The 15,914-nt window shown below is 39.6% G+C and overlaps 1 protein-coding gene across 6 annotated transcripts in view; it reads right to left on the bottom strand.

Annotated features, from left to right (window-relative positions):
• Window positions 1-6,798, bottom strand: part of BCLAF3 (BCLAF1 and THRAP3 family member 3) — a 103,125-nt gene extending 96,327 nt beyond the window's left edge. The window contains exons 1-2 of one of the 6 annotated variants that reach the window (XM_020989924.2): window positions 6,501-6,798; window positions 5,871-5,981 (exon numbers count right to left, since the gene is read on the bottom strand). In XM_020989924.2, coding sequence (XP_020845583.1) covers window positions 5,871-5,981; window positions 6,501-6,550 — 161 coding nt within the window. In that variant the 5' untranslated portion in view covers window positions 6,551-6,798. The remainder of the gene's footprint in view (window positions 1-5,870; window positions 5,982-6,500) is intronic. The other 5 variants (XM_020989922.2, XM_020989921.2, XM_020989920.2 and 2 more) reach the window with 5 other exon arrangements.
• Between the last annotated feature and the right edge of the window lie 9,116 nt (window positions 6,799-15,914).

Raw genomic sequence — 15,914 nt, 5'->3', positions numbered from 1 at the left:
GGTTAAGAGTTATCAAATACCTCTTTAAGGGTAATTAATCAGAACTGAAGAATCTCAAAATTAACTTTAACAGTCATCTGGTCTCATCAGTACACATTCACTGGGCCACCTTCTACAATGATCCTGATAAGTGGTCCATCCACCTCTACTGCAAAATCTCTAGTGATGAAGAACCCACCACTCCCTTGGGACCACTCCAATTATTAACAAGTTTTTTCTTGTAATAAACTAAAATCTTCTTTTCTGCAATTTCCACTCACTGTTTTAGGTTTACATGGTCTGGCAGAATAAGTTTAATTCTTCCAAATGGCAATTCTTACAGAACGTGAAGACAGCTATTCTCTCTCACCTAGATCTACTTTTTTTTTTCCCCAGGAAAAACAACTCCTTAAACAATACTGTTGCCCTCCTCTGGAAATACTCTAATTTGCCTAGGTCCTTCCTAATGAAGGATGCCCACAATAACAACCCAAAACTCTTCAAGCTCTATGATCAGAGTCCAGTGGGATTATTATCTCCCCCACGATGAACACTCTAGCCATCCTGATGCAGCCTAAGCTCACATCCCACTTGACTCATATTAAATGCCACTAAAATGCTCCCATCTTTTTCACAGAAACACAATCAAACTGCAAGACCAGTATTTGTACCAATATTTTCTTAAGTACAGCAGAAGGAACAACTCTATTCTAGCATAACTCAGTTTACTAAGCACAAAAAACACTTTGTGGGAATAAGTTCAGAGGCAGTAGTTTCTTTGAAAGAGAAGGCAGACATGTTAAAGCTGCACAAAAACCTTTTGAAATCTGCTTTCCTAAAATCTCAAATACAGATTTAACTATATCACTCTCTCTCTCTCTCTCTCTCTCTCTCTCTCTCTCTCTATTTATATATATATAGATATAGATATATATAGATATATCTACATATATATATATCACTTCTTTCCTCCAAGATGCCAGACATTTTCAGCCAGAGAGAGGGTGGCTGCCTTACCACAAACCAATTCATATTTTCAAATTCAATTCATCTTAGTAGATCAACGTGGGCCATCCTGAGGAGACAAACCACTTGTTTAATTAATTATTATAATTTAGAGATAGAAATGATCTTGTCCAATCACTTCATTTCACAGATGAGAAAACTAAAGCAGAAGAAAATGAAGTGATTTGCTTAAGGTAATTTCAGGTAACAAGTAGGAAGGAAACAAGCATTTATTAAGCACCTATTATGTATCAAGTCCTTTACAGATGCTTCACGGGTATCTCATATGAACCTTAAAACAACTCTGGGAGGTAGACCGTCTCCATTTTACAGTTGAGGAAAGTGAGGCAGAGGTTAAGTGACTTGCCCAGGGTCACAAGATAAATAAGTGTCTGAATTCAGATATGAACTTAGGTCCACCATTCTATCCACTGTGCCTCTAGCAGAGAAGGTATTCAAATCCAGACCTTCTAATGCTTTATAAAGTCTGTGCTCTTTCTACCACACCTTGATTTCTCTAGAAACATGTCCAATGGTAGTCTCTACATCAAGATTACTGGCCTGGAATCTGGGAGAATCCAATTAGTTTCCCCTTTCTGAAAATTAGACATTTATTTGTTCAACTCCCATCTTCTGGCATATTTCCAAGTTTCTTACATTTCTGTCTCAGGATGCTATGGTGGTGGCCTTTCTTGGGGTTCACAAAGTTCTCTGTACAGTAGAGATAAGTGACACATCCGGATAAAGTGAGCATCACTTCTGACTGAATTCCACAGGCTTTCTCTACAATGTCATGGAAATTTCTTCACCCTGGAAGTCACCCTGGATGACTACTCCCACTGGAAGCAGCCTTCACCCCTGCAGCCTCTCCATCTAATTGGCTGGTTATTCCTAGAAACTGCATTTTAAGAAGTTTAGGCCAATTACGTTTTCATTCCTCTCTAGACCACAGTTCTGACTTTCTCTACAATGACCCCCTGGCCAGGCTGAGTACCTTCATTCTCACTCCTCCTTCAGCTCCCTTTTTCAGGTTGTCTTCCTTAATAACAATGTTTTTCTTTCTGCTTGTTTTGTATTCCTAACACTTAGCACAGTGCCTGGCACATAATATGTGCTTAAGAAATGTTTGCTGACTCAAGATTATCAACAATAACTGAAGTAACATTTGCAAGGTACTTCAGTACCCTGGGATGCAATATACTTGGGGTGGCAGACGTGAACTCCCCTTAAGGTAACTAAATGCTTTCTTACTATTTCATCTACTTTTGAACTGTAACCCCGTCCTATTTGCATTGTTTTACCCTCTCCAGTCTGGGAACCCATTCTCCTTGTTGGAGAAAAGGAAAGAACTGAGTAGTTCGAACATCTCTATCACCTATTATTAAATCATTAGGCCAAACAGTGAACATCTTCATTTTCGTAGCTGGTTTTGTACCAAATATATTTAAAAGCATCCTTTTTTGTCCTCAGCATAGTACTCAGTAACTCAAACTTCAGGCAAAAATCACTAAATCTCTATAAGCTTCAGTTCTTATCTGTAAAATGAAAATAATATTTATACTACCTATCTCATGAAGCTGAAAAGATCAAAATGAAGTGTATACAGAACTTCGCAAATCTTTTAACATTACATAAATGTCTTTTATTATAATAATTATTATTGTAAGCCTCAGCTCATTAAAGGTTCAAGCCCTCACATACTATGCTGGGAACACAAATACAAAAGGGAGATAATCCCTGCCCTAAAGGCGCTTATAAACAAATAGGGAGAAATACCATATTTAAGGGAAGAGCGACCCAGAGGGGGCCAAAGGATTGGTTTATAAAGTCAAAGGGGAGGTGAGAGATACAGCCATAGTAAAAAGGTTGTACTCACTAGATTAGGGCTCCAGGGTTAGAAAGGAGGAGGGCAAGGGTGTTTGGAGAATCCAGACAAAGGAAGGAAGGAAACAGGATTATTAAGAGCTACTATGTGCCCAAACCTTGCTTAGCATTTAACAAATATCAGCTACTGACTTGTACAACCACCCTGGGAAGTAGATGCTATTATCATCCCCATTTTAAGTGGAGAAAACTTGCCCAGGGTCACACAGCTAGTGTCTGAGGCCACATCTGAACTCAGGTTTCCTGACTCCAGGCCAGTGCTCTATACACTGTACTACCTGGCTAACTAGGTATCAGAGGGTATGTCATTGTCAGGTAGGATAGGAAGAACAAAGCCAGGAAGCACAGTTGATGCTGGCTAGATGAAGAAGGTCATGTGATGCTCCTTGTCACCAATGAGGACAGTGAGGAGCCCAGAGTAAGAATTCCAGCTTTAGAGGGCTATCACTCCCAAGAAGGTGAATTTTTGGTAAAAACTACTTTTAAAACCAAAGATCACATGCTCCTAAGCAATTAAACTCATCCTGGCCTTTGTAGCTTACCATTTTACTCTCTTTGGAATCCCCAATGACTATAGAGTAAACATTTCATTGACACCTACCTGGCCCAGCTAGAGTACTTCCCCCTGAAGACAGGGAGACCTGGGTCCATAAATGATCTGAGATACTTCCCAGTTATGTGATCCTGGGTACATCACTTAACCTGTTTGCTTCAGTTTCCTCAATCATAAAATAGAGATAATAACCAGAAACTACCTCCCAGTGTTGTTGTAAGGCTCAAACAAGATATTTGTAAAGCACTTAACACAGTGCCTGGCATATAGTAGGTGCTTTATTACTTTTCCTTTAGCATCTCCCATCTCAGTGTCCAGCTTTTACTTCCCCTAGAGTTTTAAAATCTGCTTTCCTAAAATCTCAAATATAAATCCAGCTATACTTGATTTTATTTCTTTTCCCAGCTGGTACAAACCACAAGATGACAGTAACTTTCTCCCAGTTACTAATATTAATGTATCACAAAACTGTTCTTTCTAGTTGGCCATGATTAAATCCAAAATTCCCTCAGCAAAGAAAATAAAAATTCAACAGATGTTTTGCTTTTAGAGAAATGAAACTTCCAGCAGATGTCTCAAGAATTTAACTCCATTGCCAGAGTGGACCATTATATGGATTTTGTGATCTGTAGTCAGAAAACATTCATATATCCATAAACTGGTGTGAACTAAAAATGAAAATTAAGTTGACATATAAAATCAATACAGCAGAGGAAACATGGGTAGAAGTCATAAAGCCCTGACATCAGGAATTATTTGGGTTCAAATCCTATCTTTGAATTATTTACTCTATATTCATAAGCCAGTCTTAAGCACTTAGTTCCCTTATTTGTGTTAGAAAAAAAAAGGTAATAAATTATATAAATTCAATTAAATAAAGAGGTAGGAAGAAGTTCCTACTTCAAAAGGCAACCTGGAATAGTAGATAAAGAGCTGGCTTCAAAGTCAAGAAGCCCTGGGTAAGTCCTGTCGCTTACATGTACCCGTAGTATGACCCTAGGCAAGTCACTAACCTCTCAATGCTTAGGGCATTGGGGGGGGAATGGGGACAAACAGGTGTTTTCAATCTAGAGTCCGTAAACTTAAAAAAAAAATTTTTTTGGATAACTTCAATATCATTAATTTCCTTTGTAACACACTTTTAAAAACATTATTCTGGGAAAGAGTTCACAGGCCTCATTCAGATTACCAAAGGATACATGAAACAAAAAATTTTAATAACTCCTTATCTATAACCATAAGACGCCAACCTCAACTGGTAGAAGTTTTATCAACCAGAAGTTTCCTCTACCAACAACATCACAGATCCCTCCCATCTTCATTCCTACCCAAAGGATTGTTATGAAACTCAAAAGACATAATGTATGGAAAGCTCTTGGCAAACCTTAAAACACTCTATCAACCTTAATTATTAATACTGAAACTAATAAAGAAACTAGTGAACTAGAGAAAGGCACTCCAATTCACAGCTGCAAAGTAGTATATTATCACAGAACTATTAATCTATGTCTAAAATTCTGCCTTTTTCTGATGGTTGCAGTAATAGATTTTTACAGGAAAAGGATTTTTAATAGCTATACATACTAGAAAGATAAACACACATTAACACACCGACTCAAGATTCAATGTAAAAAATTAACAGCCAAATTGCAATTCAACAACCAAAATATTTCCTCTCTGTTACTCTACTACTCCTATGGACCTTGAAGCACCTTCCACTCACTAAACTAACTAAAGTACTACAAAAAAATTCGCAGAAGGGAGGTGCAAAATAAAATACTTAGTGACCATTCTATTTTTTTGTTTGTATTCTATAAAAAAGGAAGATATAAAGAGATGTAGTTACATTTTACTTTAAAAAAGAAATCTAGGGAAATAGCTACAAAATCCCAGGAATATCTTCTCCTTTTGGTTCCCTTAGAGTTCCTGTGGAAGCCCTTTAAATTCTTTAATATAAATTTTCTTCCTCTCATCACTTTTTGTTCCACATATCAATTGCAGCACAAACCATTCCCATCCCTCAAAATTATACTGTACACTCACAAGAGGAAATTTTAGCCATTCAAAAAATTTCAGGTGTTACCTTATACAATGGCATAATAATAGCTCTCATAACTTGGGACTAACTTTTCACAAGCAATGAAAAAAAGTGATGCCACATTGTCTTTCTTAAGTAGAACCACTTCGGTTGCCCTTTCTGTTTTATTGATCCTTTAAAATTTTCAACATTTCTACTTTTGTTGCTCAGTTGGGGATTTTCGGTTTGTTCTAGTCTTTTTAGTTGCAAGCCCACTTCATTGATTCATCCGTTCTTTGGGTGAGGAAAGCTAATTTAGAGATCAATTTTTTTCCCCCTTTAAGAACTACTTTTAGCTTCATCCCCTAAGTTTCGGTATCTTGTCGCATCCCTACCCCCCAGCCTGACCCTCCCCAAACCGCCACTACTTACTCTGTAGGCTCGAAGCAGGTTAACTCCCCCAGGGACAAGGACATGCTCCCTAACACCTCCGAGCTGCCAAAGCTGCCCAGCAAAATGTTCCCAGTCCTCGGGTACTCCGAGCTGCGGAAGAATGAAGAAGGGTGGGAACTCACTGACCTCCGTCTGGCCGCACTGGGGCAAGAGAACCCAGTGGACAGCCTCCTACCCCCATTCCCCCACGAGAAATTAGGAGTAATAACGATAATTAATGATGATGATATAAATGCTTTAAGGTTCACACAGTGTTTATCGTTGGATCCTCAACCCCGGGAGGTAAGTGCTGTTATCCCCGTTTCATGGATGAGGCTGACGAGACGTAAAGCGACTAGCCGAGGAGGGCAAGCAGAGGAAGTGTATAAAGAAGGATTTGAACCTGGCTCCAAGTCAAGCGCTCCTTCTACTCACTGCGCCGGGACCACCACCTGCAAGGGCCGAAATTGGCCTCGAAGAAACTTGCCCGAAACTTCCCCACCCCCAACCCCCAGGAAAGGGAAAGATGAGGATGCGATGGTAGGATAGTGAGGGACAAATCTAATGCGAAGGAGGCAAAAAAAAAAACAACACACGCAACAGCGACAACGTCAGTGTGTACACACTCACCAGCTACGCCCCCAAGTGCAGCCGCCGCCTGCGCCCTCCTCTCTCTCCATCCCTCCGTGGCCCCCACGCACCTGGCCCACCCGTCCAGCGGGGGCGGGGGTCCCGGCCCTCTACGGGCCGCCGCGCCCAGCCCCCTCCCTGGACCCCGGCCGGCTGGGCTCGGGCGGCTCACCGCGGAGTCCCCGAGAACAGGGAGGGGAAGTCCCGGGAGGCCGCGGCCGCCTCCAGCTCCGCAGCGTCTTTTCCTCGGCCGCCGACACCACCTCCACCCGCTCCCAGGTCCCGGCGGCTTCTGAGGCTGCCGGGGCTGAAGCTGCAAGCTGTAGCCGCGGGGACCCGGAACCACTTCCGCCCCGAACCGCCTCTTCCTCCCCGCTCGCCTCCACAGACACTGGGCTGCCTCTATTTTCCCATCCTCCCGCGGCTCGCCCAGCCGCAGGGTAGCTCCCGCCTCCCTCCTGCCTCTTTCTCTGTGGCACGCGCACTCACCTGGCACCTAGCGGGGGCGGGCGGAGGGCTACGTGCGCATGCGCTCCCTCGCTCTTAGCCAGGCGCGGGTCAAAGGAGGCGGGCACGCTGGAAAGGGTCGCACGCGCATTCCCGCCCCCTAGAACGGGGTAGCGCCCCCCCCCGAGAATTGGGGTGGGGGAAATAAAAAGGGAGCAACCCGGAAGTGAAGGATAACGGTGGCCTAGGGGTCATGACCGGGCTATAGCTTTCCCGGCATTGTCTCTTGCCCTAGAGTGGGTATACGCCGACTTGACGCCTTCCCCCTCCTGCTCTTACAGCCCTTCCCCCACCTCCTCCACCAAGAACCCTAGACTCCGGCTCAGTGACATAATGTATGTAAAGCTCTTAGCTAACCTGGAAGCTATATAAATGCTAACCATCGTTATTATTATTTAAGCCACTCTTCAGGCCTTCTGACCTTTCCTAGAAAGAGTATGGGCAGCCTGAGTTATAAATTCAAACACACTGCACTACCCTTTCAACTCCAAGTCTGCCGAAAGCTGGGCACCCCCTAGTTTCAACTCTCACTTCTGGCTTCCCAAATCTGTACAAATGATTTTGTGCTTGAGCTCCCCAATTATCCAAGTAATGGAGAAGAGCTATATGAGGACTGGCTTTATTAACTAAGATGAAGAGTGACTTGACATACCAACAATCCTTTGCAGTGACCAGCTTTGAAGCAGACCCTGAGCCATTTGGTGGTTTATGGACCTTCAAGAGACATCCTTATCTTCAAAGACTTTCCTGACTGTAGGTTATAGGACTCTTGGACACATCTGTGTTTTATGGCTTTTGGAGACAACATTGTCTCTAGAGACTCCTGTAATTTTGATTAGGGGGCTCTCAGAATATCCTATTTTGGGGAGACCTCTCCTTATCAAGCACTGAACTGTGGACTGCTTATTGCCAAGAATGCCTTCTAATTTGTGTATCAAAGGACCATAGCTCAGACACCAAGAACTCTTCACTCTCCCTCTCCTGTTGGGCATGGGGTGCTCACTGACTCATTCCTTTCTAAGCCCATCTTTCCCCCAAATTTTTTACCTTCCTTTGTTTAAAAGGTATATAAACTCTTACCATCCATTACCTGGTGTCCTGTTCAGCACAGGCTGCACAGTGCCCATGCACATGTGGGTTTTTTTCTTCCTTGCTAAATAAAAGCCTTTATTTAATTTCACAGGCATTGTCTTCCTCTGGTTTTATTCCCTTTGGGGAAAAGGGGGATTTAAATCTCAAGAGCTGGCCTTTGTTTTCTCCAGGCATCTTCCCCTTCAGGGGAAGAGAGATCTAAATTCCCTCAAGAAAGTGTCTGCCTTTTACAAACCTTACGCTCATTTTGGTTTTAGGCACCTAGTTTGGATGTTAGCCCATAAATAGAGACATCCTTCAGGTGGCAATTGACCTCTTACAGCTCTAAATCTTTGATTCCTCGATAACCTTTATAAATTTCAATTTACTATCTGGTAACCACTAGAATGTAAGTTTGAGGGTAGGGACTGTTGATCTTTATATTTGTACCTACAGTACCGAGCACACGATGTTGGCTTACATAAACGCTTATTGATTAAGTAGCAAGTTCTAGATTATGACCCCATGAAAAGGAAAACTTCCTATCAATTATCATTATCATTAATTGTTGTTGTTCAGTCATGTCCAGCTCTGTGACCCCATTTGGAGTTTTCTTGGGAAAGATACTGGAGTATTTTGCCATTTCCTTCTCAGCTCATTTAAATTTACAGATGAAATTTACAGATGAAACTCAGGCAAACAGGGTTAAGCGACTTGCCCTGGGTCACACAGCTGGTAAGTGTTTGAGGTCACATTTGAACTCAGGAAGATGAGTCTCCCGGACTCAAGTCCCCGAATTTTATCCACTAAGTCATGCAGCAGCCCCAGCTGGCATTTAGACTGTGCTCTAAGGTTTGCAAAGCACTTTAGAAGTGTTATCTAAGAGCCATTCAATGTGGAATGGGCTGCCTCTGGTCTAGCTAGTAAAGGTTTTTTAATTCGAAGCATAATGTTATATGCAAACATCTGGAAGACCTCACCCTCCACAGAGGACAATTACTCTTTGACCTGAACTGGTTCTCATCTATTACAGCGGCAAATATCTTTGGCAAGCATACATCTCCCTGTTTTATGCCTGATATTCATTATTAAAGGGTTTTTGAACAGGGTTATTTCAGCATTACATGTTCCAACCAATCTAGAATTATTCTGATATATAGATAGGAGACATCTTGTTATAAAAGAGCCTTGAAGACAGTGTTCTACTGAATCAAAAATATTTGATAGTCAACATACAATAAGTACAATAGGATGTTATATTCTTTTCAGGGAGGTCTAGCTCCTCTTCTGTCAGGGGTTGCTGAGCACTTTTCAAGGCTGCTTATTCACTTTTGGTGTCCACCTTCACCCTACTCTGTGGCTACAAGAAGCTGTAGTATGTGCAGCAGCCACACCCCAGTAAAACCATTTTGGCAGATTTTCTAAACCAGGTTGAGGGTAATGGAGGGCTTTCAAACTCGTTGGTGAGTTAGGGGGATGTCTACCACAAGCACGTGAAGACTTCCCCTGGCAAAATGGGTAGATAAGAACTATTTGTTTTCAACAGCCATGAAGGCAGCTGAAGCAGGCGCTGTACTCTTAGAACCAAGATCATCCCTACATCTGCTGACTTTTGTCTTGACACTGGATTCTATGACTAGAAGAGAGTGAGGCTGATGGCTTTGTGCAGCTCTGCCTCACTTAGATCTAATTCTTGAGAAAGTCAAGACATTAACCTATAATGTCACTGGTCCTCTTTGAAAATGAAGGATGTGGGGGCAGCTCGGTGGGGCAGTGATTAAAGCTCCAGCCTCCGAGTCAGAAGGACCTGAGGTCAAATCTAGCCTCAGACACTTGACACTTACTAGCTGTGTGACCCCAGGCAAGTCACTTAACCTGGACTGCCTCACCAAAAAGCAAAAAGAAGAAGAAGAAGAAGAAGAAGGATGAACAACAATTGTAAAATGATATATATGATCCATGGCTGAATGTTGCTTGAGAAAGTCTGCTTCTTTCTTATTAAGATTCTTGTCAAGGATTCCCAACAGGAGGCCTTTCCCAATCACTCTTAATTCTAATACCTTCCCTCTATTATTTCCAGTTTATCCTGTATATAGCTTGTTTGTACACAGTTGCTTACATGTTCTCTGCTTCTTCAGCTTGTTAGGTACTTGAGGGCAGGGACTGTCTTTTGCCCTACTCTATATCTACTGTATTTAGCACAGTTACTGGTACGTAGCAGATGCTTAATAACTGTATATTGACTGAGATGAATCTTGTACAACATTTTTATAAATGGAAAAGTAGGCATATAAATCAACAGTTATTGTAGTTCTCTTAATTGTTTTTTTCCCCCTATATTAATAAAGTCTGAGACTTTTTTCCCTTGCCTTTTAGTATCTTCCCCTCTTTCAGATATGTTGTCTATTCTGGTTCTTCAATGCCTTCACAATTTAGTCTAATCAAGTATATATCTCCTCTGTATATACTTGGTTCAGTCTAGCTGCTTTTCCCACTTTGTTCCTTTAGTGACATTTTTTACCTCCTCTATAAGAATATCTGGTGTGTTCAGTCAGGATTACATGGGACCTTGCAGCTTTTACATTAAAAGACCGCAGGGCGTGGAATATGATATTCCGTAAGGCAAAGGAGCTTGGAATGCAGCCAAGGATCAACCACCCAGCAAAAATGAGCATCATTTTTCAAGGGAGGAGATGGATATTCAACGAAATAGGAGACTTCCAAACTTTCCTGATAAAAGGACCAGAGCTCAACAGAAAATTTGATCTTCAAGTACAGGACTCAAGAAGTACATAAAAAGGTAAATGGGACAGAAAGATACAATATGTTGTTAATGGGGGGGGCTGTTTAACCCCCTACAAGGGAATATGACACTTGCAACCCTTGAGAACTGTACTGTTATTACACCATGTTAAAGAAGTATACATAAATAGGGTGGATATTAGTTTACTTTGATGTAATGATAAAAAAAAATCTAATCAAGTGGGTTAAATGGATCCTAATAAGTGGATCAATCTGATCTTAGAAAATATACTGAGAAAGGAGGAGGCAGACAAGGGTAAATTACATTACAGGAAAAGACACAAAATCCTATTACAGCAGAGGGAAAGAAGGGAGGGGGGAGCATTGTTTGAACCTTACTCTCATCAGATTTGGCTCAAGAAGGGCATAACATAATCAGTTAGGTATAGAAATCTAACTTGCCCTATAGGCAGTAGGAGGGAAAAGGGGAAAGAAAAGGGAAGGGGGAAAGAAAAGGGAGAGGGGGAAGCAGTAAGAGTAAAGGGGAAGAAAAGGAAAAGGGATAATAAAAGGGAGGAGGGACTGAAGGAGGCGGTGGTCAAAAGCAAAACACTAGTGAAGGGGGGAAAGGAAAAAGGAGAAAGAAAAGCATAAATGGGGGGAAAGGATGGAGAAAAAGACACAGATAGTAATCATAACTGTGAATGTGAATGGGATGAACTCTCCCATAAAACGGAAACGGATTGCAGAATGGATTAAAAACCATAATCCTACAATATGTTGTTTACAGGAAACACATTTGAAAAAGAGTGACACATACAGGGTAAAGGTAAAAGGCTGGAGCAGAATATATTATGCTTCAGCTGAAGAAAAAAGCAGGGGTAGCAATCCTGATCTCAGATAAAGCAATAGATCTAATCAAAAGAGATAAGGAAGGAAACTACATCCTGCTAAAAGGCACCATAGACAATGAAGTAATATCATTACTAAACATATATGCACCAAATGGTATAGCATCCAAATTCTTACAGAGAAGTTCAGGGAGTTACAGGAAGAAATAGACAGCAAAACTATACTAGTGGGGGACCTGAACCTCCCCCTCTGCACTAGATAATCTAACCACAAAATAAACAAGAAAGAAGTTAAGGAGGTGAATAGAACATTAGAAAAGTTAGGTATGATAGACCTCTGGAGAAAACTGAATGGGGATAGAAAGGAATATACTTTTTTCTCGGTAGTACATGGCACATACACAAAAATTGACCATGTACTAGGGCATAAAAACCTCACAATCCAATGCAGAAAGGCAGAAATATTAAATGCATCCTTTTCAGATCATGATGCAATAAAAATTATATGTAATAAAGGGCCATGGAAAGATAGACTAAAAAATAATTGGAAACTAAATAATCTAATCCTAAAAAATGATTGGGTCAAACAACAAATCATAGAAACAATCAATAATTTCATTCAAGAGAATGACAATAATGAGACAACATGCCAAAACCTATGGGATGCAGCAAAAGCAGTTCTTAGGGGAAGTTTTATATCTCTAAATGCTTACATAAATAAAATAGAAAAAGAGGAGATTAATGAATTGGGCATACAACTAAAAAAACTAGAAAAAGAACAAATTAAAAATCCTCAACTAAACACCAAATTAGAAATATTGAAAACCAAAGGAAAAATTAAAAAATTGAAATTAAGAAAACTATTGAACTAATAAATAAAACTAAGAGCTGGTTTTATGAAAAAACCAATAAAATAGATAAACCTTTGGTTAATTTAATTAAAAAAAAGAAAGAAGAAAACCAAATTACTAGTATCAAGAATGAAAAGGGTGAAGCTACCACCAAGGAAGAGGAAATTAAAACAATAATTAGGAATTATTTTGCCCAACTATATGCCAACAAATTTGACAATCTTAGTGAAATGGATACATATTTACAAAAATATAAATTGCCCAGATTAACGAAGAGGAAGTAAAATACTTAAATAACCCCATCTCAGAAAAAGAAATTGAACAAGCCATTGATGAACTCCCTAGGAAAAAATCTCCAGGGCCAGATGGATTTACATGCGAATTCTATCAAACATTTAAAGAACAATTAATTCCAATACTATATAGACTATTTGGGAAAATAGGTGAAGAAGGAGTCTTACCAAATTCTTTTTATGATACAAATATGGTGTTGATACCTAAACCAGGAAGAGTCAAAATAGAGAAAGAAAATTATAGACCAATTTCTCTAATGAATATAGATGCAAAAATTTTAAACAAAATACTAGCAAATAGATTGTAGCAAATTATCACAAGAATAATACACTATGATCAGGTAGGATTTATACCAGGAATGCAGGGTTGGTCCAATATTAGGAAAACTATCAGCATCATTGAGCATATCAACACCAAAACCAACAGAAACCACATGATCATCTCAATAGATGCAGAAAAAGCTTTTGATAAAATACAACACCCATTCCTATTAAAAACACTAGAAAGCATAGGTATAAATGGAGTCTTCCTTAAAATAATAAATAGCATATATCTAAAACCTTCAGCAAGCATTATATGTAATGGGGACGGGCTAGAAGCATTTCCAATAAGATTGGAGGTGAAACAAAGATGTCCATTATCACCACTGTTATTCAGCATTACAAGGATCTAAGACATCTCCAGAGGCCTCGTGTTGGAAAATGCTGTCCACATCCAAAGAAAGAACTATGGAAGTTGAATCGATATCACTTATTTTTACCTTCTGTGGAGTTTTGTTTCATCTTTCTGATGGTTCCTCCTATTGGTTTTAATTTTTACTTACAACTTCACTAATATGAAAATATGTTTAATAGGAATGTAAATGTAAAGCCTATATCAGATTGTGCACTGTCTTGGGGAGGGTGGGGGGGGAAGGGGAGAAAAATTTTCAACTCAAAAGAATATGGAAGTGATTGTGGATAAATCAAAATAAATTAATAAAATAAAAAAGAAAGAAAAAAAAAGAATATCTGGTGTGTTGGTTTTATTGTCCTTGAGAGAAGATTGTTACAATGACTTTTGCAATATGTTTTCCATTTTTCTTTTATTTGTAGTCCTTCCATTTTTATCCTTAAATGTCTTTGGGATGAGAACATCTTTAATACCAACCCTTTAATCTGCTCCAACTTTAGATATCTCTTCCCACAATTTTCTACCTTCTGTCTTCCTGCTTTAAAGCAACAGAATATACTCAATTCATCAATCAGCATTTATTAAACTTCTACTGAACGCCAGATGCTATGCTAGGTGCTGGAAATACAAGATAGAAGTGCTAACATTCTATCAGGAGACATAAAAAGCTTCCTTCAAGGGTTTTAACTTCTCCTGCTTCTTCTGCTTAATGAGATGATACTGCTCATAAATGTCTGTCATCTATCTTTTAAAGATCTTAGAAATGATTTGTTTCTAACTCAGTGTTGCCATTTGACAAGAAATCAAATGTTAACTGATAAAGTACTATCTGGGCTTTTTTGGTCCCCTTGTAAAAATTAATTTATATTGGTTAAATTTCTGGATAAAATTGTTATAATTGGTATTACTGTCATTTCTGTTGTGTGTTTCCAATTTTTAAATTTTCAATTACTTTTTTATATAATCCAGAGTCAAGGTGTTTCAGTTGTATGCTATAAATTTTTAATATGTATTTTATATATATATATATATATATATATATATAAGTTCCCTAAAAGAAATAAACATTTTGTCTTTGCATCCCCAGCACCTAACAGTGTGGATGCTTAATAATTATTGAATTTAATTTCCTCTCACAATTTTCCCCCAAATACTGTCACCTTTAAATTCCTCACCCTTCACAGTCTAGATCCTAAAAATCAGTTATTTCCATGATACAATTGCCATCATCCAGTAAGGGTGTAGGCAGGCAAAGGCCCTTTAAGATTTTGTCCTTTTCACTCTTTAAGTGGCATTATTTGCCTGGAAAGGCCTGCAATTCACTAAGCAATTAGTTGAGATAATCACTTTGTGGGGTTTTAGCATGCCTTTGAACCTTTCCAATTGAGGAAATCTGGCACAGAGGTTTTCCTTTCTCTAAGCAGTAAATTTCCAGCCTCAGATGAGTCCTTAGAATAAAAAGGAGGATCTTCCTAGCAAGATTTCCTTCTCCCTCCTGGTATGGGACTAGGTCTGCTTAGAGATCTTACTCTAGTTAAGAATGACTAACCAATATACTTCATAAATTTGTAGGCCAGGCCATTGCCCAGGAAGTAGTCATTTTCCCCCAAAACCACTAAATAGCACTGGTATTCAAGGACCTAGAGAGAGAGAGAGAGAGAGAGAGAGAGAGAGAGAGAGAGAGAGAGAGAGAGAGAGAGAGATTTAAGAGGAAAAGCATAGGAAAAAAAATTTTAAGAGGGAAGGTAAAGGCAAGAGAAGGATAGCCACAATCCAAAAAGCCCTTCAACTCTGGAGGGTAAATCAGAAAGGGAACATTAAAAGAAATTACTATTGTTTGTCCTTCATTCTCAAAGAGGACCAATAACATCATGAGGGTGATGTCTTGACCTGCAAGTGAATTATATTTAAGTGAGGCAGGGCTGTGCAATGTCATCAACCTCACTGTCTTCTCCGGTCATCTGAGTCCAATGACAAGACATAGATCAGGAAGACTGGAGATGACCCCAGATGCAATGAGAGACCTTAGCATTTTTAAGCTAAGATCTTTCCCAGGTCTCAGTTTGTCTGAGGTAACACCCATTCAGTAATTTAAGGCTAGGTAAGCAAAGAAAGAAAGTGAAAGAACCAGTGATTAGAGTCTTGTCAAAGAGGACAGGTTGTAGACATATCACTTGAATTTCAGATCACTTGAGTTGACCTCATTCCTCCTCTTATATCACCCTTTTCTATGCAAAGAAAAGAGAACACAAAGAGAAAAAGGAAAAAGTAGGTAACAGAGGTAAATACACAATTAGCAAACTGCTTTATTTGGCCTCTTGGCTTGGGTTCTTAAAGGAATTTACTTGGATTCATTAATTTACTGGAAATTGGTATTTCCATGAGCTTTATTATGTGGCATAGCAAGCAGGCAAAAACAAAACAAA

This window comes from Phascolarctos cinereus, unplaced genomic scaffold, assembly GCF_003287225.1.
Source record: "Phascolarctos cinereus isolate Bilbo 61053 unplaced genomic scaffold, phaCin_HiC Scaffold_726;HRSCAF=1367, whole genome shotgun sequence".
Taxonomy (NCBI): Eukaryota; Metazoa; Chordata; class Mammalia; order Diprotodontia; family Phascolarctidae; genus Phascolarctos; species Phascolarctos cinereus.
This window is presented reverse-complemented; position numbering and strand designations above follow the sequence as displayed.